General features: G+C 46.7%; 2 protein-coding genes across 3 annotated transcripts in view; one reads left to right on the forward strand and one right to left on the reverse strand.

Annotated features, from left to right (window-relative positions):
- Nucleotides 1,095-19,847, reverse strand: CENPT (centromere protein T). 2 transcript variants are annotated; one of them, XM_021408030.1, is made up of 13 exons: nt 19,530-19,847; nt 18,426-18,552; nt 17,530-17,623; nt 16,038-16,171; nt 15,078-15,108; nt 13,800-13,942; nt 12,912-13,319; nt 8,077-8,244; nt 7,127-7,336; nt 5,088-5,184; nt 4,108-4,272; nt 3,189-3,293; nt 1,095-1,489 (listed from the first exon to the last, which is right to left on the reverse strand). In XM_021408030.1, the coding sequence occupies exons 1-13, from the start codon at nt 19,803-19,805 to the stop codon at nt 1,366-1,368; spliced, it is 2,082 nt and encodes a 693-aa protein (XP_021263705.1). In that variant the 5' UTR covers nt 19,806-19,847; the 3' UTR covers nt 1,095-1,365. The 2 variants fall into 2 exon arrangements, with proteins under 2 accessions (XP_021263705.1, XP_021263704.1); XM_021408029.1 differs by having other exon boundaries at nt 12,912-13,322.
- Nucleotides 19,255-26,133, forward strand: part of NUTF2 (nuclear transport factor 2) — a 29,586-nt gene continuing 22,707 nt past the window's right edge. The window contains exons 1-2 of the mRNA XM_021408106.1: nt 19,255-19,267; nt 26,099-26,103. The gene's annotated coding sequence lies outside the window, so the exon portion shown is untranslated. The remainder of the gene's footprint in view (nt 19,268-26,098; nt 26,104-26,133) is intronic.

A 26,133-nucleotide genomic window follows, 5' to 3' on the forward strand; every position in this document is an offset into this window, starting at 1 on the left:
TTTAAGAAACAAATGGAGGGCTCAAACACAGAGCACAGTGGCTTATCGTTAGCTGTCTCTCAGCCAGCCACCATCTTACTCCCTCTCTTCGACAGGACAACAGCAGGGTCAAGATAACAGGAAGATCACGTACGACTTGGCAAAACAGCCTAGACTTGGGGAAGATTAAATTACTGGCAACTACGTGAGAACAGTGAGAGAGACAAAACTAAAGACACCTTTCCCCAGTTCTCCTCTGCTTCCAAAGCTTTAAGTCACTCCTTCATTCCCAAACTCTTCTACACCTTTCCCACTCCACGCAGCACAGGAGGGTGGGGAATGCAGGCTGTGATCAGCCCCTAGCACACTTCATCTCTGCTGCTCCTTCCTCCCAGCACTGCCCAGTGGTGTTCTGCTCCACGTGTTGCCTTCAGGCTGCAGGGGGACAGCCTCCTCCACCATGGGCCTCTCCTGGGCTGCAGGGAACTTCTACCCCGCTCCTGGAGCATCTCCTGCCCTCCTTCTGCACTGGCCTTGGGCTCAGCAGGATTGTTTCTCTCATGTTTTCCTCATTACTCCCTCACACAGCTGCTGTACAGCGCTTTTTACCCTTTCTTAATTACGTTAGCACTCAGGTGCATTGCAGGAGGGCTCTGATTTGGCCAGTGGTGGCTCCATTTTGTAACTGGCTAGAACTGGCTCTGTCAGACACAAGGGTACCCCTACAGTGCCCTTGTTACCAAAACTTTGCCACATAAACCAAATATACACAATTAAGTCAATTTACCATGTCTGAGCCAGAAAATTTAACCTCTCAGATGGTCTTAAATTACTGCTTGGTAACTCCCCACCAGCTGTTGCCACAGATGAACTATGAGCTACTCTTCACATCGTAGACCAGACTTGCAAAGCAGGACAAGATCCCAAGCTTCAAGTCTTTAGGAAAAATATACAGCTGTAACAAGGATCTTCTCACAAGGCAGTCCATAATTTCTCACTTGAGCAAGCAAATGGTTAGCATGAAGAGCAGCAACACAAGTGTCTATTGGGAACATTCTGAAAATACAGCGGACACACGGTAACCTTTCAGCTCACTGGAATAAGCAGTATTTGTATCATTTAGAATACATATCACGTTTTATTTTACAGAGCTGTAAAAGTATTCAAAGGTAAGATACAAAAATAATATACAATAATTGATGGTGAGATCCAGCAGGCTGGCACGATAGCCACAGCACAACCTGAATCAATTCAAGCCTGCGTCGACTGCTAATTGCCCCAGTAGTTACATGTGGAAAAACCATCACATGGAACAACCTAAAGCTAGCTTCTGCAAGCAGGCCATGTTTCCATCCCCAGGACATGCCCACTGCCAGAGGGGCACATTCATTTGCAGGGAATCACTTTATTCCCACTCACAGCAATGGGAATCAGCAGCTTCCTGTACTCCAGAGGGAGGTGACGCTCCACCAGCACGTGCAGTGGCATCTTGTCTGTCACCAGCCCTTGCCTTCGTTCAGAAAAGAGAGCAGAGAAGAAACAGAGCTGTTAGCGGAAAGAGTTTCCAATAAACTTAATATCAGAGTAAAGCTTTTCAAGTTTTCTTGCAGTGACATTTTTGCATTTAACACCTGAAACGCACAGGCTGTGGCTGTTTGCAATAGAAAAGCCATCTCCCTTTATTTGCACACAGCCTTCCCATGTGATGTGTTTGGCCCCACATACAGTGCAGCTTCCCACGCAGGTATGTGTTTCCCACAGTGAAAGCCAGCACATTGAGCTATACCAAAGTAGTTAATTCCTTTTTAAATTCACAATCCATTTGACATGGGACAAGTTTTACCATTTAAGGGCATGCACAGAACGATACAACAGAAGCAAACATCCCATTGTCCAGCACACTTTTTTTTTTTTTAAACATGCCATTCACAACTCAGAGGTGGTTGGCACTTTAGAACTGCATAGACAGTGTTGTTTTCTAGTAACACCATTTAGCTGACTGGCCTGAAAAAAATAAATCACTATCTCCCAGTCTCATAGAAAGAAAAAAGCGGCCTTTATCCATGCTTTCTTTGTGGAAAGAGCAGAAATACTCTTCTTATTCATCAACTGGCAACAATTCCTCACCTCTTTATGAGGCAGTGGAAAGGCATGAAGACATTGGGGAAAAAGGTAGAACAAGAGTACAGAATCCTCAAACCTGGCCAACTAAGCTGTCATGCCTCTTGGCCTGATTTCAACACACAGCTGTCAGGTGAGAAATGAATTCTCTAGACAGCAAGAGATTATTCTTTTTAAGCAGCAGCAGCACCAGCTCCTGGTACTCAAGCCCACACAAAACCATTTACTTTAATCCCTCATTTAACTTTAACATAGCATCTGAAAAACTCTTCCAGGGGAAACTAGGAACAACAGCTTTAATGACTTCAAGTGAGGAGTGGGAAATGTTTCAGGCCTCAGTTTTACAGAGGGCTCGCAACCCAAGAACAAAACCCTTGTATTTTCGTTGCAGGACAACGTAAGTCCAGTCATAAGATGGGGGAGCTGATGGAGCCCAGAGGGAAGACCTGCAGTGAAGAGGCTCTGAGAACAGCCCATGCAGGGTGCAGGCCCTCTGTGGGGTCGTGCAGAAGCAAGAAGAACACTGTTATCAGGAGAAGCCAGGCCAGAGAATGTTTTTCCTGCTTCGGCAAGGAACTGGCAGTTTGAACTTTATTGGATTTTTCAGAAGCAAAAAATGGGTGGGATTTTGTTTGGAGGAGCAAATCATCAAAATGGACAGTAGGGACTGTACACTCACACTATTTCAGTTTCAAGTGCTCTCAGATGCAAACAGCACAGCCCAGCCTTAAACTTTTACTCTCCTGCATTTTCTACCCACACCTTTCATGTCCCAGCCCTAACTGCTTCACCCTTGCACACATCCCCCTCCTCCTCTTGCTACGGGTTTCTCAGACTCCTCCTTCACTCCCAACCCTCACAACAACTTCCTGCCCTCCACTACCTTAGCCCTGGGGTATAGAAATCCAAGTCCATAAACACCTTTTTTTTGGGGACAAAAAGCCAAGCTGCACCCTGCAAAGCAAGTCACAAGTTACCACACTTACAGTGGAAACAATCCTAGTGTGCACACCCAGGCAATGACAGTCTTCCTGGGCTATCAGTGCAACACAGACCACCAATACAGGTTAATAACACCTTTCCTTTACCTTCTCATGAGGACTTCCACATCAGCCATCTCCACCGTCTTCCTCCCCGCATGCTGGCTGTAAGCTTCCAGATCACTGCTAATCTGCTTGAAGTATCTCTCAGAGCTAAAGGAGAATTGAAGAAGGAAATAAAATCAGGCTGTGGGGTATACTAACACCCAAAGGCTTGCCCACTTCTGTGGGGCAAGTTGTACTGCAGCTGCTCTCCGTGCAGGTCACAGCCTGCCAGGGAAATCTGTGGGAGAAGAAACGCGACAGCCCTGGGAAGTACTGCATCTCAGCCTGGGCTTTCTGGACCACCAACCAGCAACTCTGAATGTGCCAAGATAGCTGTGAAACAGCTGCACATTTGACGAGCAGAATCCTTCCTAAAACTCCCACACATGCAAGAACAGGACTTAACTGAGAGTCTCATCTTTAACATAGATTTGTTAGGCTCTTACGGTGCACAGCGTTGGAACAATCCCCAGATTTTACTCAGGAAGGTAATTTATAGGTTCCAAAAGCTGAGAAACCCTGGAGCTGTAATAATGCACACCTAGAAGAGCTTCACTTTGCTCAGCCTGACACGGTGCCCATTCTCCAGAGCCATCCTGCTTGGAGTGCCAGCAATATTAGCGTGCTCTTAGCTAGAGAAGATTGCACGGTGCAGTTTGTCCCAGCTGGGACAAATGTCAGAAGCTGCTGCAAAGCAACGTTGTTCGCTGATAGCCATGCAACAGCCAAAAGCACCTAGCACATTTTTGTCCTCATTTTCATCACACCTCCTGCAGATTTCCCAGCAGCTGAGTAGTGAAGGGCTGAGGGAGAGCTGTCAGCTTGTCAGCAAGTCCCTGGAAGAATTTGCAATTACAGGAGGAAAAAAAAAAAAAAAGGAAAAAAGAAAGATTAGTAGGAAGAGCAGTTGGCTGCTGCTTACCATTTTTCAACAACTTTGTAGGCATCTCTGGTCACTGGCATTTTCGCATAATGTTTAAATATCTGCTTTATCAACCCGCTTGCTATTTCAGGCTCACGTGTTTTCCTCTGTGCCGCTCCTGAGCTCTTTGGAACTGGCTTAGCCCGCGCTGGCTGCGGGGGCAACCTTTGAGAGAAATTGAAAATTCACACATCAAGTGAACAGACACAGGCAGCAGGTACAACCAGAGAACCGAGCTCAGGCTAAATCTGAAGGTGTTAGAACTACCACAAGCTCTTAATTCTTTCTCCCTCCTAACTGCTGAAAACTCTCAAGCCCACGAAGCATAGATTTTGTGAACTGTCCACATGACATTCCAGCCCTGGGAGAAGTAATGCGGCTCAAGTTTTCTGAGATAAGGGTGCTAGCACAGCAAATAGCCAGCAAGCTGTAGTTCTCTCCAATATATAAATGCATCTGTGCTACAGCTCCCTGTAGTTTTCACTTTCCAGGAGTGGACAAGGTTTGAGGTACCCCTAGGCCACCTCTGTATCTGCAGACAGAGAAGTCTGGTCTGCAGGGTACAGCCCACCATTCTTGGCTGCTGACAATACTTACCTGAAGTTCCTCCTTTGGCACAGTCTCCTTCCATGAAAAACACATTCAGAAAAACTTTTATGTCATAAGGAATGTTTTGCTGAGCCTTTCGCGTTTCTCCTCCCTGAGGCAAATATTTTCTAAGTCCCAAATGAAACCATTACTGTTTTCCTATCTAAAAAGGAAAAACTGCAACACAGAAAGGGGAAATGAAGTCCCCAGTTTCACTCGGTAGACAAGTAAGAAACAGAAAAAACCTTGGATCTCAGAATAACACATACAAAACCCAAACAACGCACGTTAGACAGCTAACAAGAAAGCAGCACTCTGAGCTTTCCTCTCTTGCCACTTGTGTTCCCAGACACAATTCTATCAAACCGCTGCTGAAGGCTGCTTATACTTACTCGGGGGCAGCAGATTTTACAGGACGTGGAGGTGACAGCACAGGACGTGGGCTGTAGGCTGCAGCACGGACAAACATGGGTGTCTTCATGGAAACTTCTAAGAAAGAAAACAAAAAGCTACCAGCTACCTGAGGAACTGAAATGTATTTCCCAAATCACTGCAGCAAGCACCACTGCAGCAGCAGACAGAAGCCCAGCCAGATTTCCACAAATCCAATCTGGTGCCACACTGCCTGCACTCAGGCTGCAGCTCCATGGAACCAGCATGACCACTGGCTGCTGCTGCTCTATCTCCTGCCTCACACGCTGGTGGTTTCCCCAGGGCCAGCTCCTGCCCAGCAGGCTGTGTGGGACCTGCAGACTGAGCAGGGCCTAGAACGCACACTGGGGCTGACGGTTCAATCAGCTTAGACTGCCAAGAAGTTGCAGCCTCTTTTCCAAGAGGGAACTTCAAAGCACGAAAGCTACTTCACTGTCAGCCTGTTAAATCAGTATCAAATTCTCCTGAACAGAGGGATGTGTAGAGCAAGAAAGTCACAAGATGAAGGTGAATCTATGAGCATCTCCCATAGTCATAGTTTTTCGGGAATTCCTCCCAGCTAAGGTTCAGGGTGCAGGCAGTACTTTGCCTCTTCTTTGCCTGTGCACCATCTATATCAGCTTCCTCCAAGTCTAATCTGCATCCTCTAACTTCACTCTTAAACCCCTTCAGTTTGTAACAATGAGCGCAGGAAAGAAAATCTTAACTGAACTGAAATACTGAGCAGCTTCCCATCTAGGAGTGGTCAGAGAGGACTTCTTGCCTGCCAGTTCCCCTTGACAACTGCATAGAGCCCAAGAATCCAGCACATTTGATAACTGTTCCTACTTCACTACCCTCCCTAGGAGGCTAAGGCACCTGGTCTGTGACAGCAGACAAGTCCACCTACCAGAGGACTCGAGTACCAGCAGGAGTTAAACTCTGCAACTCAAAGGTCAGGAGCCCCTCACAGAAAGCAGGGCTGGGTGAGCCACTATGGTTCCTCACATTAGTTTCCTCTGAAGAAACACTGACATGTGCTGGAAGAACAGAAAATGGGATGCAGAGGAAGAAACTACTTGTGCTAAAGTTTCTGAGGTAAAATTTATGACAAGAGTGTGTAATTCCTCATTTTTTAATTCCTGCTTTTCTTCTTCTCCTTGTCCAAGGAGACCTGGAAAACACTACTCTCACTGTTCCACCCTATCAGCAGCACGTAGATCTCTTCAGCAAGATGTCTTCATACAGTTAGGTTACAGATAAGCATTCACACACTCTTATAGACACCCTACAAACACTTCAGCTTTCCTTACAGCAGAAGTGTACCAGATCGATTGCCATCTTCCTTTCCTCACAATGCCTAAAATCCTGGCAACAAGATTCTTTCAGAATGCCTTCAGTTCAGTCTTTCAGTTCAGGATACATTACGCATTGAAAGACTTTCACACCAATCCCAAGAGAGCACTGAGATACACTACGAGCATTCACAAATGTGGCCTTGACTGACCTATGTTCTTCCAAATGGCATGAAGACCTCTTGCAGCAACAGAGCAGACTGATATAGTATCTAAAGAGTTGCTAAGAAACAGATACTTCCTCCCAACTTTCTGGAAAAATCCATCTACTCTTTCAGTTAACTGAAAGGAAATCTGTAACCACACAAAGAAAGTATGAGGTATGTAAATGGCTCTGAAAAACCAGCTCAATGCTATTAAAAACTCAGCATGGAGTCAGGAAAGAAGTAAGAGTAAGGCAGAAGATCCCTGTCACTGTATAAAACCACTCTGCACTCAGTATTGTATGATGTGTGTACTTCCACTACCTTAACCCCAAAAAGTACAAGGTTATCAATGTCTCTAGAGCAACCAATGAGCCTGTAACAATCTGCACTTTCCACTGGCCCTAGGAATATCAGCTAATAGCTTCACCTGGACTATCTTATGGACTAAGCAGTTGATCACATTATTAATCTTTGTTGTTCTTCAACTGCCTTCTGCTACTACTGCAGACTTTTTCTTACCTTCACTCTCCTGGTCTTCTGTTTCACTTTCATCATCAGTAGACTCTTCTTCAGCAGCATTCAGTTCTCCTGCAACAGTCTTATGTTCTGTTTCACCTGTTTGTTCAACAGCTTCTTTTAATGGCTTTGCCCCAGGTATTTCAAAGGAGTAAGAAGCAGGAGAATGCCCGCCCAGACTTCCAGCTCTAACACTTCCAGCCATCTCCAGCTCTAGATTTCAAACACAGGAAGAATACATTACTGTAGCAAGCATCACAGCCAAAGTTTCAGAAAATTAAACCCAACTTTCCATTCCTGAAAAAGTTGCCACCCATTATATTCCTTTCAAGGATTAGAATATCAATACATTAAGCTAGGCAGCTGAAGCACTGATGAGTCCTCATCTTTTCCCTTTACTACACTTACATATGCAGAAGTCAAGTAAAAATCGTACTTGGTAATGTAGAGAAGCCATGGATGTAGAGATATCTGAGTGAAGATGTTATGTGAGTTCCTTTTAAATCAACTTGTTTTAATGAAAAGAACTGCACAGCGTCTGTAGTGTAAGATGGAGCTCCCTTCAGAATAAGTATTACCAAAGACTTTGGACAGTATGTTAAAGACTGAAGACTCTTGTAATTTAAGAAAAGGAACTTGGCAGATCTAGATTTGCCAAAACATTTAGAGGGTGTGAAAGTTCTGCCAATCTTTCCCAGACTCAAACTCCCACTAGTAAATTACAATTAAAGAAACTTTCTGCAATTATTTATTTCCAGTCACTACTGCCAAGAAAATTTTAGTTTCTAATTGAGCAGTAATGCAGTCTTTCAGCTGAAGTGTCATAATTAGCTGTCTTTTTCTTTCCCCTGTGTTTAGCCCAGACTGCAGAATGTGGAGAGAGTTAACAAGTGTCTCTCCAAGCACCAATGCCAATAATGCAGCTTGAGAGGTACTAATACTATTGATCTCACCAGTTTTGGGAGAGTCTTGGTGCTCAGTGCCTTCTGCTTCTCCTTCTTCTTCTGAAGGGGTCATTTCCATTTCAGCTCCACCATCCTGAGCCATTGTTAGCTGTGATTCTGCTTTTCTTGACAGTTTCTTCTCTGAACGTTCAGAATATTCAGCATCTACATGGTGCTCTGTAGCCAAAACAGGAAATTGTATTTTTGGATGGCGAGACTGATGACAATCAACTACCAGCCCTCAATTTAACCATCACTAAAATTCACTCAGTAAGTAAACACATCAACAGCAAATGCACACCCCTTCCAAAAATTAACAATGCAAAACGTTTCCTGAGTCTGCCACCTATTCAGAGCACACGTCAGATCTCAGTGAAGGAAGTCTACTTTTCAGTAACCAAAGCTCTGCGAGATCTACTCTCTTCATCTGCTTTCATTTTTGGAGATTGTGTGAAAGACCAATTGTTTTTTTTTTCTTTAAATCTAGCAATATCTAGAGTTTGCACTCAGATCCTCCTACCCATTTCCAGCTCCTGGGTATAGCTGGCTAAGCACATGCCCAGTTATTCTGAAACTGAACATCAAAACTGCCTAAGGCACACAGTGACTTTATATACGGTCTGATAGCAGTAAGACAAGGAGGAATGGTTTCAAACTAGAAGAAGGGAGATTCAGATAAGACGTTAGGAGGAAATCCTTTACTCTGAGGGCAGTGATGGCCTGGCACCGCTGCCCTGGGTGCCCTATCCCTGGAGGTGCTCAGGGCCAGGCTGGATGGGGCCCTGGGCAGCCTGGTCTATGGCAGTGTCCCTGCCCACAGCAGGGGGCTGGAACCAGCGGTCTTTAAGGCCCCTTCCAACCCAAACCACTCTGTAGTTCTATGATTCTCCGCACCGCTGGACTACTACTGGGATACAGTCCTGTAACAGTGGACTACCAGTTGCCACTGATATATTAAAGTCTAATTTTGAAGGACTTCAACCATGACAAGTAGCAATGCCTCCTTCAGTTTGGTATAACCTGTCAGCTGTTAGTGCTGTTTGCTCCTCTCTGGTTTGTGCACTGCCTGGTTACGGAGCTGTCTGTTTCAGTCTGTTTGCTGAATCGTCTCCATTCTGCTCAAGGGTTTTCCTTCTAAAATTCTTCTGTCTCACTCAGAGAGCAGTTGTCTTTTTTCCCCAGCTGAGGAGTCCTCGTATTTGGTCATTCAATGTACAGAAACTGCTCCACACATTTGATTATCATTAACGGTAATCACTTTTATCTGCACTCTGTTAAACCTGTTTTGAGACGCAGAGGTTAGAACCACAGACAGCATTCAAAAGGTGAACACAACAATCATTTCCATAGCTGCACAGCAATGTTTACCACTCTCATTTTTTCCTCTCTTAGTCATTTTACACGTTATTTGCTTTTCTGACCATTCTGCAAGCCTTGAGCTGCTGTTCACAGAATTGCAGTCATTCTGAGGTGACTTTCATCACCCTCAAGTGTCACACCCTGCTGAAACTTCCCACTTCAGCAGTGCATCCAAGCAAAGCCATAACAGGTCCAAAACCAAATAAATCAAGAAAACTACAGGATGCTAATCTCATGCAATTATAAACGTAGTAACGGAGAATGACTGCTACCTAAAAGAACCAATCCAAAAGAACTGCTTCAAACAAAAGGCTGTGTTACCACGATAAAGACATAACCAGTTTTGCTGACGCTCCTAAACTGGAGTCTGGAAAAAGAAACTCAACAAAACGTAGCAATGTGTCCACACCTACCCAAGGTTTATGCAATGAATGGGTACTACCTGCTAACCCCAGCACACACGCAGAGTGTTTACTGACTTTTTCTATGGCAAAAGGATTCAGAGAAAGCAGAGAATGTGCTTGTAAAAGCAGGCAGCATGCGTGAATTCCTCTTCCAGGAACAGGGAGGTTGGTATTAAGCCCCAATCTACTAGTGACAATCATTGTTACTTAAGATAGGGCAACCTTGAAGCCCCTGAGGGGAGAAAGATGCTGGTAGGTACTGAAGAAAGGTAAAGGCTAAAATGGCTTCAATAAATACAGCAAATATTAACAGGTGCACAAACAAGAAGTGATTAGTTGGACAGATTCTTAGCCAAGAAGGAGCTATTCATCTTTCCCCCATGAAGATGAGCCGTACTGCGGACCCACAGAAGAACACGAAAGTTTATTCCATTTGCAGATGCTGTGAACAAAGCAAATGCTGACAAGGGAGCAGATAAGTCACAGCATGCTCTTAGAAAGGAAACGCTCACAGTGTTTCTGATATGACTTGAACTAAGTTATCTGCAAAATCTTAATAATGCACTGCACTGATAAAAATCTTACCTTGCTCTGCAAGTCACCTGTAAGGACAGGCAGCAGCAGATACTGTTGCTTTAAACCTAAGAAAGGTAGCGGCCACAATCCAGTAACAAAGAAGGAATTCCTACCCCTTCCTGAGGATCAGAGCCAGCCAAACACTCAAAAGGAGGCGACCTCCAAGTAGAGATGCTTCCCTTGCAGCTGCCAGCCCTTACAGGAGGTTAGGGAGGGGTGGAGCCAGGACCCAGCCCTTCCAAAAGGGAAGAGGGGAAAAGCAGGGGACTCGTAGACAGATCTAACACAAAAACAGCGGCACCAATCTGAGGAGGAACAACTAATTTTACTAAATATATAAAAAATGAGGCTAGTAGAATGATAACAGAGAGTTTACAGGCTGGAAATCTTACGCAGTAAACTGCAGGAGGACCACGTGCTTTCTCCGCCGGGCAGCAAGGAACAGACCCCGCGTCTCCCAGGCGGCTTCACCGCCCCCTCCAACACAAAGAGCCCTGGGGAGTGCAGCTCCTCCCCTCCCCCTCGGAGGGCCACACACAAAAAAAAGGCAGTTAGCAGTAACGAGGGAATTAACTCTTGAACTGCCCGTGCTTTACATGATGTAATGACGTGGAATACCGACAACAAAAATCACAAAACCGTAACATCCAGTCACACAGGTGAATTGCTCCCACGTGTGCTCCCAGCTACATCCCTTCACACCATCACTGCTCCCAGGCATCACCCACAACCACTTTTCCTCTAGTCAGATTACAATACCCCAATCCCTCACAGCACAGAAAGCACTTCTTGCCCTGTCTGCAAATTTCTCCCTGTTCACTCACTGCATTAGCCATCTTTTCTTTCTTCATCACTTACATTTAGTTCTTCAGTTATATGGGACAGAATTTCTCTCAAAGATCCATTAGGTTTTAGAATGACTGGGGACCCCAAACAGCTGCCTGATCCTCTGGATGGCAAAGAAGAGCTCTACATATGAACAGCTACAAATTGAGAACATTAATGCTGCTCCCAGTACCTTCTTACACTTTTGGTTTTTCTGAAAGGATAAATAAGAAAGCAGAGCGAAGAATACACACGGGAAAGTGCTCTTGCTTTACTTAAAACATTTTAGAGTTTGCACTGCATCTTAAGAATCAGCTGCTAAAGTCCTTGCAGCTATTTTTTTCAGTTTGTACTGGGGAGCAAAGCTGACACTAGCTACCTTTGGTAAGACAGAACTATGTCATCGCTAACTTTCGATATTAATGGCTTACAACTTCCAGCACCTTTGAGACAAGCTCTCATTCTCCCTCGTTTTCTTGTCATTTGATTCAGACCTCTATTTCACGTCCTCCCCGCCGTCTTCCATATCATCAATCCGTTTGTCCTAACAGTCCCCACTACCAGTCTTTTCAGAGCAATCCACCTTTTCTGTTCATCTCTTCTCTTGTCCTATCAAAACAACTTTTCCAACCGAACTTGTCACCTGCAAATCTCCAGAAGGAGATTGCGGTACAATTATCCACCAGGCATTAAATAATTTCTAAGCTTCTCATGGCAAGAACTCCATTCCTGGTCTGAGCAGTACAGAGTACACCAACCCTTCTTTAAATGCTTTTTTATGTAGCCCTTTTGACGAAGGATCATAAATAAATAAACCCTACACAAAAAAGAAACATTAGCTGTCTGTATTTAAATGTAAACTTATGCTTTCCATGGAGAACTGCACAAAGCTATTCACTCCAGCAGACCCTGTCCTGACAGGCTGTCCCAGGGTAATTATGCAGAAAATGTAACGGTTACAACCACGCCTTGGGGTCTGCTCTGGGCAGAATGAGGAAAATATGCCCCCATTTACATGGCTGAGGACAGTTCAACAAAAGGTCATTAAAATAATCAAGGGACTTGAGCAGCCTTCCTATGAGGAAAGGCTGAGACTGCTCTCTCCCTCTACACATCAGGAAGTACTTCCATACTGTGACAGAACTGGTACAGGCTGCCCAGAGGCTGTGTAATCTCCATCACTGGACACCTTCAAGAGCTGCCTGGAGGTGGTCCTGGGCACCAGCTCAGGGTGATGCTACTGGCACAGGGGTGGCACCAGGTGACCTCCAGAGTTGCCTGCTGTAACGCAACAGCAAGCACAGCAATGATAGTGGAGTAGAAAAGTCCTAGGCTGCAGCAAGTGAGGATAAGCCCAAACACAGCAGCCACAGAAACAAAGGAAAAAGTCTGTTTACCTTTAGAAGGAATCAGGTAGGCAAGGATCCCAGCAAGATACCCTTCCTTCCACTGCCAACCCTCAAATGAGGTCTGGGAAGGGATGGATCCTGGCTCCACCCCTTCCATCACTCAGGTACATTGCATGCACCTGAGCTCCCCTGAGTTGGCCCTGCCTTCCCACCAGGAGCTCAATCACTGCTTCAGGCCGTGACATAGCATTTCCGCTACACTTGCCAACCCAGTCACTCTGTGATTTCAGAGAATACCTGCAACCCAAAATTCCCAACCTGTGGTACTCACTGCCAACCATTTCTTCCGACTCAGAGAACTGTTCCATTGGGTCATTCTGCTGGGAGTGATCTTGCTCCTCTTCTCCCTGCTTTGCAGGTGTTTTCTGAGTTATCCCATCAACATGTTCACCATCAGCTATTACGTCTTTGACAGAAAATCTCTGGGTTCTTCCCCCATCTGTGCTCACACCAGACACCAGGCCCTCCTGCCTTGCCTCCCCACGAGCAGGATATGAAGCGTTGCTTCTTTGTGCTGAAGTTTTTGAATCTGATAGCTGTGGTTCAAGGGGAAAATGGTTCCGTTCATCAAACTGAGGCTCAACAAAGAGCTCTGTATTATTCAGCACAACTTCTGCATCAGTTCTCATTGTAGTTGTTCCAATCATAGATGTTGTTTGCGAATCCACAAGATAGTCTTCTGCTGTTTAGAAAAACAAGTTTTATGTGGAAAAAAAAACTGTTGAAAGTTACAGGGACACACATTTGTTACCACAACTTACATAATTCAAAAGCTAAGTCATGCAACCAAATTGTATTCATCCACAGCAAATCAAACTGTGAAGCTCTATCACCACTCTTCAGTGGCCCGAGCCAAACCATCTCGCCAGTACCCACAGATAGGAACACAATCCCATACAGGATACAATTTGTGTGGTGTATATAACTCAGCTGGGTAGAGATTGAAAACATTTTGAAACGTTGAAAACGTGTAGAATCAAGGCAACTACGGGTGCAGAGCCTTGTTCCAAAGATGGCCTCCCAAATGACACCAGATTTCTGTGAACAAGTTAGTAGCCTTTCAATCCTAAAATACAGACCAGACTTCAGCAACTGCTTCTAAAAGTCACCGTATACGAGGCCCCCTGTCCCAAAACAGAAGTATCAATACAAAAGAAACCTTTTCTCTGCAGCATGTTCTGTTCCACTCCACCTTCAAAAGCAACAATGTCAATAGCTCTGCGATTCTGTGGCCTCCGGAGTAAGCCTCTTTTTTCAACAGTGTCTGGTGCGATGACAGAACCAACTGACATGCGAAGAGATCTGTAAAAAGAGAAAAGCAGGAAGTTTTCCAAACCCACACACTCCCCATTTGCTCTCAGATGACAGACAGGGGGCTACTAACAAGATATTTCACAAAATCCTCAGCTGGGAACAATTTCCCTCACAAAGCTCCAAAGATTACATGCCAGTCTACTTTAAGAAAATGAAATTGGACCCTTTGATTATCTGACATCGGAGTATGTACCACAGGAAACAGATTGGTTTTACAGCTTCCTACCTAGAGAGAGCTGCAGCAACGTATCTGGCAAAAGGTTAAGAAATCTTTAAAAAATAGAAATGAAATGGTAAACAAGTGTTTGAGAGTGAAGGTATCCTCTAGATCATGGTGGGGAGGTAGAAGGATTGTGATCAAGTGTAAGAAGCTGCTGAGTATCAGTACTGACAGCAAACTACAGCTGCCAACACCATAAACTTTTTGAGGTAGGAGCAAAGATGGCAATAAAACAAATACGTTATCTGAATGTACATATTTTGTATCTTAATGAGACTGGCCAGCTCAGCTATGTCTTGTCCTTCTTCCTAGGCAGCCCAATCAAAAAGGGGATTCAGGATAAAGGAGGATTTAAAAGATAGCAAGCGTGGTACTCAGCCTTATGAATCACTTTGTATGAGACCACAAGCAAGGACTGCAATGAGAAGCATGAACAACTGCTAACTACAGCTGGGATCATTAGCAAAGTACAAGAGAAGAAACAAAATTCTGACTTGCCAAAAAGCCTTTTAAGTCCAGACTGAAGTCTGCATTGCTGCAGCTGATGTGATGAGTCAATTAACAGACAGAGATAATATTCGAAGGTATCTTATGCACTGATTTACTATGAGAAAGGGGAAAAAAGCGATGGTCCTAGGAAGCAAAAAGAGGAGACATGCCACCCGTACAGAAAGGCAGGAGCAATGGTAGCAACGTGTGCCAGACCTGCTGGGGCATGCAGGACAGAGCCACAACTTTGGAAAAATACAAAGCATGTAGTATACCACTTACACTCTGGTAATAAAACATGAAAGATAAAGAACACCGTTCTTTATCATAAATCCAATTATCTACAATTTTTGCACAGTTACAGAGGTTATGAATCAAGGCAACCAGAAGTTAAGGATTTTTTTTTTAACTCACCGAGCCAAAGTGCTGTCCAACGTTGAATGAGCTTAGAAAAAAAGATGGTAAACCATTAGTTAAAGAGCTGCGGTCTTGCTCACGTTAGTAAATACTAGAGCACATCTTCTCGCTTTTACAGAATTGCCTACGTCTTATAAACATGAACACGTTCATACCAGATGTTGGACTAAAGAAAAGTGAGTCAATTTTCTGATCACGGGTGAGTCAGCGTGGGATTCAGCTCCAGATTAAGACAGCCAAACACAAGTGCCCATGTTCCCATTACAGTCAAACACAATTCACCACCTGTACACACCTAGTCTGGGTTGAGCTGAATCACTCTCTCGACTCCAGTGACTAGATCTCATTTTGACTTAAGAGCAATTTAGCTACCTAGCATATGTGCAGGGACACAGATTCAGGGAGCTGTAAGTTGGAGCTGAATCCCACCTCTGAATTCTATTCCAGTTGCTACTGCCACCAGAATACGTAAGCTAAGGTGAGATGCTTTAACCTTCTGTCTCTGCTAAACTGCAACTAAAATAAAAGCATATTCACAAACTTTATGTTAAGGCAAAAAAAAATTCTAATATAAAATATTACTTCTTCTATAAGATCCCAAGTCATTTTTTCCTCAGACAAGGACTGCATAACTTATATATAAATACAACAAAACCTTTTTTTTTTTTTTTTTTCCTATTTTCAGTTGTTTGGAATTTGGAGGAGACAAGGATTGCTTCCTCTGGACACGTTTCAAAATGCAAAAGAGCACCAAGCTGAAAAAATAGTCAAGAAGTCACATACAATTAGGACAGAGCCTGCGACTTGGATAAAAAATAAAAGGTTAGTCAGCTTCACTTTGCTATTCTCTTTGTACAAGATGCTGCAGTCTTGCTTCCAAACATAGAACAGCTCAGCTGAGAAGTTACTATGTGCTAAACTGCAGTACATCACTTGACAGCAAATGCAGATCCTTACCCTGGTTCTGAGGAAGCCGCTTGTCTGCTGCTCTCTCAAATTCAGAGACACTGAGTTTCTTTCTCTTCCTAGTCACTTGGAATGTAGTGACAGATGTATCGTCAGGAGCAAGGTCTGGCAGTTGCAGTTCCACCCTACCAAAACAAATCTAGCCTTTATTAAAGGACGTTATCATTCGGCTACCCCAGAAAGGGGACATTATGGGGTATACTCCCTGTAAAGTCGCTGGAAACTTAATGGAAATTATTTATCCTTTCTGTAGCAGAAATAATGAACCAATCAATGATTAGCTCGGCAAATGCGGGAAAATGTCATTCTTGCCTACTAAAGCAAATCTCACAAGGTAAGAGAAACAAATCGTAAGTGCATATTCAGAAGGACAGGGAGGAGGAGCTTCAGGCTAGAGTAGGAGCTTGGGCTCCCAAAATGTTCTAAAGTTCTCTTCACCTAGGAAGGCTAGGAGGAAGGACTAAAAAGAAAGCCTACACCTGTTTAACTTCAGAAACTAGCCAACATACAGAACGCAAGTCTGCAGATATCCAGCCACCTGATATTTTAAGACAGGCTGATGAGATGTACATTTGAAGATGTGCAGGAACTACAACAGGCAAAATGAAGAAGGGCCTGAGATGACACCGCTCATCTGGTTTGATTTTTAGAAAAGAAATAAACAAGCTACAACACTCACAGCAAACTCAGACTCCCACTATCAAAAGAGCAGAACAATAGAAGTTCACTTAGTATTTCACAGGACCTGTTTAAAGCTGTTTATTGTCAATGCAAAAGTTTAGCTATAAAATCACACTATTTACAACAGGTTACTCCATTTTGCAGTAAGCAAAAATGCAGGTGATCGAATAAAGTGATCAGAGCAAATTAATGCCTGTCAGCACTAGCAGCTTTGCTTGGTTTCACAAAGTGGAAAGCTCAGGCCTATTAACATAGTAAATGGAAGTTAAAGATGAACAAATGCACATGAACTTCAGGCAAACTCCACCTGCAAACCACCCTACAGAAGAGCAAGCGACCCGCAGCAGCCCAGTACAAGGACAATCAAGAAGCAGTAACACTGCAAAAAAACCAGCAACCTGTTTTCTGAATATAAGACATAGCAATCTTTCCCACACCTTACACCCCAGCATCTTCAGAACATGGCCTGCAGACTTGCAAAGATCCAAGAATTTCTACTGTAGTATCTATTACAGAACATTAAGCAGACTTCCATCAGGAGACTTCTTGCATCCAGCACTTCCACTGTACAATGCAATTAAAAGTCTCTATTTAAAAAGGAGGACTAGTACAAACCCAAGGTATTTACTGTTCACTCCCTCAGTCCCAGTGACTCTTTCTGTACTTTTAAAGCTGGACAGGTTATTTCTAAAAATCCTGCACGACAACACAAATCTGACTGTTGAAATAGAAGAAATCCTGCTCCCCAATTCTATCAGAAAAGAAACTGCAGCTATATTTGGTAGCATAAAAAAGTACTTACGTGCTCGAAGTCCTCTGAGATGGAGGCTCTGACCGAGCATCTTCTCTCTCCTCACACTGAACTGTCTGAAGTGCGAGAGGTGACACTTGTGGTTCTGCCAACAAAACCAAACATTTTGGTTTCCACAACTCAAACCGGCAACAGTGTCAAAATGCAGCCTGGGACTCTTCAGTCTAGAGAAGAGAAGGCTGAAAGGGAGTCTCTAACTATTAATAAATATCTAAAATGCAGGAGTCAAATCAGCGGGGGAGGACTCTTCTCAGTGGCGTGCAGCAAGAGAACAAGGGGCAATGGGCAGAATCGGGAACAAAGAAAGTTCTAAACTAACAGGAAGAACTTCTTTACTGTGAGGGCAACAGAACGCTGGAACAGGCTGCCCAGAGAGGTGGAGGAGTCTCCTTCTCTGGAGATATTCAAGACCCATCTGGATGCCTACCTGAGTGACCTGCTGCAGGGAACCTACTTTAGCAGGCAGCTGGACTCGGTGATTTCTACAGGTCCCCTCCAACCCCTACAATTCTGTGAAAGCATCAAATACGCACTACGCTCTCAAAATTCCGTTTATTAACAGGTTAAAACAAAGACCAAGCGCAAAGCACCTGGATTCTCTTCCTAGTAGGCTGACAAACCAACGCTGACAAGTGGCAGCATCAGCGTTCCACCAACTGCAGAGCTTTAGTTTGACACAGCGACCAGCAAGCACCTCTGTACCTTGCACACCATCTTGCAGTAGAAGACAGCACCAGGGCTACTGGCTTGTCCGCCAGGGTAAGAAAACTGAATGAAGAGAACCTTCAAAAGTTTTCATCAATGGCTACACGGCGTAACTTTGCGCAGCCATCATTCGCTGCGCTTCTACTCTATGCTTTGCTGACAAAGAACAAGGATCTGCTTACGGTTCTGGATGATCCTCCGCAGCATGAGGCGTGGCGTGGCATTGTCCAGCTCAGAGAAGGCATTGGGCCTGTGCCTCCGCGGAGTGCTGCTGCCAGCCTTGTTCTCCTTCCCTGAGCCAGATCCACCCTGAGAACAGACACCAAAGACACACAGCTCAACATCCCACGGCCATAAAGCAGGGATGAACTTCAGCGTTAAAATCATTCATCATCTACCTTCAAATAAAAGCCAAATGTGGCTCATAGCACACCTTTCCCAGATACCCACGAAGAAACCGTGCACTTTTGCTTCGCATCGCTTTAAGCTGAAGACAACCCCCGCCCTCAAGGCGAGGTTCGGTGTAACCCTTCTCACAGACAACATCCCCAAGGCCTCTCAAGCTCACCTCCCTTCAACCCCCCCCCCAAGCGCTCAGAAAGGGAGAATCCCCTCCCATGTCACGGCGAACACGGCGATCTCCTCCTCCCTTACCCGAGCCCGGAGCCTCGGAGACGCCCTGACAGCGACGCTGGGGATGCGAACCGCCCCGCGGCTGACTCGGAGCTGTGGCCTGGCGGCCATGGCGGAGCGCTGGGATAACCGTCGCGTCAAAAGCCGCGCGCTCACGGCGCAGTCTCGCGAGACCTCGCGGCGCCCGACGGGAGGCGCCGGGTCGCGCGGCACGCCGGGAACGGTAGTTTTGAAGCGCAGCGCAGTGTGGGGCGCGTAGTTCCGGCGCAGCGCTGAGGCGGCGCTCGGCCTCCCGCTCCCCGCGCTGCATTGTGGGCCGCGTAGTTCCGGTGCGGCCCGGGCGGGCGGCGTTGGCGAGCGGCGAGAGGCCGCGGTTGGCCTTGTGGGAGCTGTAGTCCGGCGGGGGGCCCGCGCCCGCGCCCCGAGGGACCCCCGCCATGCCGGGCTTCACCTGCTGCGTGCCGGGCTGCTACAACAACTCGCACCGCGACAAGGCGCTGCACTTCTACACCTTCCCCAAGGACGAGGAGCTGAGGCGCCTCTGGCTGAAGAACGTCTCCCGGGCGGGCGTCAGCGGCTGCTTCAGCACCTTCCAGCCCACCACCGGCCACCGGGTCTGCAGCGAGCACTTCCAGGGCGGCCGCAAGTCTTACCTGGTGCGGGTGCCCACCATCTTCCCGCTGCGCGGCGTCAACGAGCGCAAAGCAGCGCGGGCCGCCCGCCGCCCCCGCCCCGCCGCCGCCGCCGCCGCCGCCGCCCCGCAGGGCCCCGGCCCCGCCGCCGAGGCCCCGGTAGGGGGCGCGGCCGAGGACGTGAAGCCCATCGACCTGACCGTGCAGGTGGAGCTCGGGGCCGCCGCTGCCGGGCCCAGCCCCTGCTGGCTGCCGGTGGGTCAGGAGGCCCCGGTGGAAGGCGGCCCACCGGACCATTCGTACTCCTTGTCGTCCGGTACCACGTCGGAGGAGCTGCTGAGGAAGCTGAACGAGCAGCGTGACATCATCGCTCTGCTGGAGGTAAAGATGAAGGAGATGAAAGGCAGCATCCGCCGCCTGCGCCTGGCCGAGGCCCAGCTCCGCGAGGAGATCCGAGAGAAGGACCGGCTGCTCCACGCCGCCAGCGTCGGGGCCCGAAAGCGCCACGGGCTCTGAGGGCGGCCGTCGCCTCCCGGGGCATGGCCGGGCACTGCTTGAACGCTGAGCCTCCATCACCCCGGGACAGAGCGGCCATGGGCCATGGCACCGCTCACCCCCATGCAAGCCCACCGGATTCAGGAGATGCCGAGGAGCGCTGTTGTAAACACAGTGTTCTCCTAGAGACAGCTCTGGCCTATGCCAAGTCCGCTGGCATCCTCTGTGTAGTTTGAAATTGTTCTCATTTAGGGTATTGGGACCCCGTGTCACCACTAAGTGGATGCAGGCTGTTGGTTTTCAGCAAATAAACTGCGCTAAGTGAGGTGGCAGGAACACTACCCCCTGGAGAAGGCACGTCTGAAAGCATGGTTGCCACTGTACCCATCATAGGAACGAACAACGATGTTCTGCTTGGCCTTGCTTAGCAAAGGCATGAGGAAAGCTTTAGAAACCCTCCCTGGGTGATGTGTTTCTTCAGTAAATTACTGATGCCATAAAAGACTGCCATTTCTAGTGTGAAAGAATCCCGAAATTTAAGAGTGCTCTTATAGGCTTGGCTTTCTCAGCAGTACATGCGTATTTGTTACAGTTGTCTCTGCTCTCAACACTAGCAAGGATTGTGACCTGGTACAAAGGACCTGGTGGCATTTGATGTCTGTAGTTTATCCCATTGGCTTAAGAACTCCCTCTCATGAAACACAGGCTTTGTAACACGTTGGAATTTAAATCCTTGGCTTTCGTTCAGCGAACTGGGGTGAAGCCAAAGTGAAGCAAATGTATCTGCAGTGGTTGCAAACCCTTGCTGTCTAATCCTAACCTAGTTGGCATGACTAATAATCTGTACCTTAGGTAAGACCTTAATGAAATGTGCTTGCGTGTTTTAAACCAAGATTTAAAAGTATTGTAACAAATTTGCGTGGAATGATTGTGTAGTTTCTGTTTCTAGCCAGCGTTTGTCCCCTCACATTCAGCGACAGGAACCCAAATGGAAGTTGGCCAGAAAGCTGTGGAATGAGGGCCGTGAGGCAATGAGCTTGGCCTGAGCCATGGAACAGAGCCCTTGGTGCTTTCCAGCAGGAGGGCATCTGGCGTGCCGCTCTGACTCCATCTCAGGTGTACTTGGGGAGGGGGGGGGACAGGTTGACGATGATGTGCATTGGAAACAAAAGGCAGATCACCACAGTGTGCCCATAACTACTTTTGAGGGAGTGCCCAGGTGGCTTCTAGGTGTGTAAGATCTTCCTGTACTTGAAATGTGTTACACTTAGTAGGTCGAGATGTCGATTTTCCGAAATTTTATATAAGTATTTTCTAAATGTAAAAAAGTATCTTTGGTTTGAAAATATTGTAATCTTTGTAACACTGGCTAACATAGCTTTCCAACCGTCGGTTTCAATGCTCTCTGTAGGAGGGAACAAAAGGGCACATTGGCATCTGGTAGCTGGAGGTTTATCTGTTGATCATGTAGCCAGTTCAGCTGAAGGCACTGGTTGTCAGAGCCTGCTATGTGATGCATGGGTCATTTCTTTATTGCTGTGTGTACTGAGTTGGATGGTTGATTGTGAGGATACTACAGGTCTATTCATGTACTAAGTATTTCCTGTTTTTTTTTCATTTTAATTTATTTTCTCTGATATGTAGCTCTAACTTCAGCTCTGCGGTGTACCGATTTTCCTGCAAGTCAAGTAAGCAGCAAGTTTGTTTTGCTTGCTTTTTTTTTTTTTTTTCCTGTAGGGAAAGCAGATACCTGCTCCCCTATCTGATTTAGCATATGTAAATGGTCCAGCAGATCTATGCTCCCATCAAGACAATAGGCAGCACAATGTCTCTCCTTACAAACGAGACCATTTGTGCATCCTAGCTTCTTGAGAACACGCGCGTTTTAACAGTCGTGGTACTTTTTTACCATTGGAATGCACTTCAGGATGTTCAGCCCCTTAGCCCGCTGGACTGGTTAACTGCTGGACTGTTCGACTTCTCCAGGTTACACTGAGGTGCTAACATGCTTAATTTTAATAAAGTATATTTTGTTTTGTTTCCTGCTTCCGTGTTGTATAATTGTGAAGGGCTCCAGAGGGGTTGCAGTGCGTTCTGTCCCAGGTGGAACTTTGCAAACTGTCCTGTTTAGACCAAAGGAACTTTCTAATTACTGTGAATACCAATACCTCTGAAAAATTAATATTGCATTTGTGTTAGCTGTGTAGTTCTATAGCATTCTTGTCTGGCGACTTGAAGTTTCATTTTAAATGCCGACTCACTGCTTCCACTCTCCCAGTGAGAGTAGTTTTATCATTATAGGTTTCACTTGCTAAACATTTACCTTGGAGGCTGATGTACTACTGCAGCTGAAAATGGGACGTCTGCACTTAGGCTGACTGGATTGCTGAAAGGTCGGTGGCTGTAGCTTGCTTCTCTTTGGGAATGACTTTTTATCCCACAGCGTGAACGTCCTGCAATTAATGTAGGGCAAGGAAGAGGAGTTTGAGGTCTGTTCTGTGTAATTATGTGCCTGTCTGCTCGGGGACTGGAGCTGTCTGATGAGCAGACAGCTACCGGGACAATAAACAGGCTCTAAATAGGAGCAATTTGAGCAGCAAGAGCCAGACTTCCCACACAGTGCTTACACTGAAGGGACAGTGTGAGGCTCACACACCAAGCGTGGCTGAGGAAGGAGGAACCATGGCCTCCTGTGAACCAGCCCACTGCAGAGTGCAGGGAAGAGCCAGCGTGCAGCATCTTCGTGTAATTCCCAAAGTTCGTCATCTGAGATTGCTTGCAACTATTAGTACTGAATAATTGTAAGAGGCAAAAAATTACAGCTGGTGCATCAGACATTTAATGGGGTGAACTAGAAACATTAAATGAAGCGGTTACATTTTTTCCTCGTGCACAATTTCCCTCATTTGTTGCTAAATTAAGGTAAGTGAGCAACCATACTGGCAGTGAATTAAGAGGCTAATTAGGAAAGTACCTCAAACATGTAAACTGTATTATGCTCAATGCAAATGCTTTTTCTTCCATTTTAACTTCTCACCTTTCTGCATCTTGTATTCTAAGCTCACATACATCCTCCCAGTATTCTTCTACCAGCATCATCTGTCTTTAGTTGCCATGTTACTATGTGTGTGTATGATAACAAATGTTAGCCCTAGAAGGGGGCTTAAGGAATGTTTCTTTGGAATGGCTTTTATTGTTCTATGGGAAGACCTTAATTTCATCCTCAGAATCAAACAGGAGAAAGACACAAGGAAGTTTCTTTCCAATGCAAAGCCCTCTCTCATGTAAATAAAACCCTGAACATCTTCTATGTGCATGCACGAGGCTTGCTTGATTCACTTGTGCTTTAGAGATCATTATTGCTCCCGTTAAATGATTGGAGGACGTGTGGTTCTTTTCATGACCTGTGACACAGCATCTTGGTGTGTTCATTCACAAAGAATATTCTCCAGAGCTCTGCTCAAACCATTTATCTGCAGTTCTTGCTGCCCCCGCTCACTGTCCTGCCCCATTCCTACCTCTTCCCTGTGATCAGAGCTCCGATGTGACAAGGACGGAAGAGAGCAGAAGTTATTGTGCCAGTAAATGTCACTGTGCAGAGGCTGGAGGCTCCCCTGGGAACTGGTGTTCTAGAAAGCGTGGGCTTACAGGCTAGGTGGTGAATGTTACTGATACAGCCTCAGACTTCCCTGCTCCCTGCAGAGGCCATCAGAACAGATGAAATTCTGGGCTAGATCAGGGTTAAAATGAGCCAACACCAACAATTCCTAGCCTTCTGCTCTTTACAATTCTTTTCCTTCTTGCTATCCCTCTTTTCTCTCATAGCATTTGAGGCCCATTCCTGGGGCTCCTCAGTCGTGTGCAGGCAGCTCCCTTTGCTCTTCTCCACACAGGCAGGCTCCTGGCGTTGCTCCCAGAACCAGAGAGCAGCAGTGGCCTCCCAGGCAACGGCAAGGACAAGGTCTCTAAAGATTTCACTTCCCTCCTGAGCACAACAAAGCAGCACCCCTACCATCCTACCCAGCCTGAGGCAGGACACAAACTCACCATTACCCGATGCCTGGATAAGAAGCAGCCAAGGAAAACGTGCTCACCTCTGGTCAGGCTGGGTGCTGCCAAGCACTTCATAGAACAGTCCTTTCTTCATTGCCATGGTTATTCTGTGGCTTTCTGACTGCAGATTTTCTAGGGTAAAAGTTATCTCTCCTGTCAACTTCCACACAATGCCCAGTAAAATGGGGCTCCAATGATAGCTGTTAGTTTCGAGCTGATACCATTCTTAGCTATTGCTAAAAGGTAAAGAATTAGCATAAGACAGCTGCTGCCGAGTCAGTTCTCACTCCAAAGGCCCAAGTGTTTCCCAGCAGAAATATTGCACTTCAGAAAGCTGTGCTGGGACAGCCTCAGAGAGCTGGCTGGCAGCGGCAGGGCAGTGGCCACAGCCAGTCTGGGTATGTTTATTCAGGTGAAATACAAACTGTATGCTCTTCTGGATGACAATTTTACCACCTGCTGATGGACCTTCATCACTTTGCTCTTTTTCTTGGGTTAAAGCACACCTTCAGCAGGATCGTTGTGATGAAAATCAATTTAGGAACAGCACTCACACAAGCCAAACATCCCTAAAGCCCAGTTACCTCCTTCTTAATATGCTCCATCCTGCCTTCATCTTTTTTCTACTTTTCACATAGAAATTCTCCCTCAAATTCTTTCTGTGTCTTTCCCTCAGATATTAGAACCTTTGCTACACAGAGCAGAAAGGGGCTACTATAGCTGGGCAGTCATATCCTGAAAGATATTTCTTGTGCTATACTGGCTACAACAGGAAGAACAGATGGAAAATGAGCGCCATGTTACATGGCCTGCAAGTTCCAGGTTTGGGCCCTGTGCTTGCAACTGTCTGCAACACATCAGCAAGAACAAGTGAGGTCTCCCTGGGGCTTTCTCCAAGCTGAACAAGTTCAGCTCCCTCAGCCTTTCTTCACAGCCCTTTGTATTTGACACAACTTCAAAATGACACAACTGATGAGTCAGGATTGCTCTGCACAAAATGTTTACCTGTACAGAAGTGTCACACGCTCTGTGATTAAAAAAAAAAAAAAACAGGTTTCGTTCATGGCACAAATCCACGAGTCCCCAAAGAATTCTGAGCAGGACGGTGCCGGGCATTGTGCCGACAGCTTTGCTGCTGTGAGAAATCTGTTTGGAAGACACTGACCCTCAGTGCTGTGTTGGATGAGGCTGGGAAAGGGGCTCATGTCAGCCACCTTCAGTCTGCTTTTCCTGGTGTTCCCTCAGCCCTCATCAGCCCCACAGCCAAACATGAGCCTCATCTCATGGCCGCATCTCCTCCAGGCTGTGTGACACCCTCAGAGCAGGGCCCACGTCCATTAACTGTCATGGGACAGCACCGTGCTGCCAGACACAGCCCTGTCGCCCTCAGCTGCCCCAGAGCAAAGCCTTCAGCCCTGTGCCAGCCCGCCCAGCCACTGCTTTGTGCACTCAGCCTGAGCCTCCACAGAGGTCCAATCTCTTACAATATTTACGCACGGAAACATCTATTTGAAGCCGTTTTTCTACTACCCCTCAACTTTTACCCTAACTTCTTTCCCGAGAGGGGATCTGAGAAGTGCACTGGGTTTCTTATCCGCACATTTCAGTGTGCAGCCCCTCTCAGAAGAGCTGAGGTGAACTTTGGGACACGCAGCCGCACCCTCACACAGGGAATGTCCCCGAGACCCTCTGTGGGGAAATCCTGTCAGGATTACCAGCCCTAGGCAGCCACGGGCCACACCCGCGCTGTTTGTCCCGGGCTGGAGACAAGAGCCCGGCCAGGTAGCATCGAGGCACGGCCTCAGTGCGGGGGAAGGGCAGGAACCCCTCAGCGCTCCGCCGCAATCCCACAGTGCTCCGGGGCACGGCCCGCGGGCGCAGCCCTGCGCGCTCTCCTTCCCCTCATTCAAATGAGCCATCGCGGGCGGCGCCGCGGGGCACGTCGGGACTTGTAGTTCTCCACTCCCCTCTCAGCGCGCGGCGCCGCCGCCGGCCGGACTCGCTTTCCCGGCGTGCATCGGGGCGGGGCCGGGCGGGGCGAGGCGGGGCGGGGAACGCGGGCGAGAGAGGCTGAGGG

Source organism: Numida meleagris, chromosome 10 (genome assembly GCF_002078875.1).
Source record: "Numida meleagris isolate 19003 breed g44 Domestic line chromosome 10, NumMel1.0, whole genome shotgun sequence".
Lineage (NCBI taxonomy): Eukaryota > Metazoa > Chordata > Aves > Galliformes > Numididae > Numida > Numida meleagris.

Excerpts from the sequence above, each read along its gene's own strand:
- CENPT (XM_021408029.1), bottom strand. The coding sequence starts at position 19,805 with ATGGTCCGGTGGGCCGCCTTCCACCGGGGCCTCCTGACCCACCGGCAG. Across the intron at positions 5,185-7,126 it reads AGAAGACCAGGAGAGTGAAG|AAGTTTCCATGAAGACACCC; the intron begins GTAAGAAAAAGT and ends TTTCTTTCTTAG. Across the intron at positions 4,273-5,087 it reads GTAAAATCTGCTGCCCCCGA|GTTGCCCCCGCAGCCAGCGC; the intron begins GTAAGTATAAGC and ends TTTCTCTCAAAG.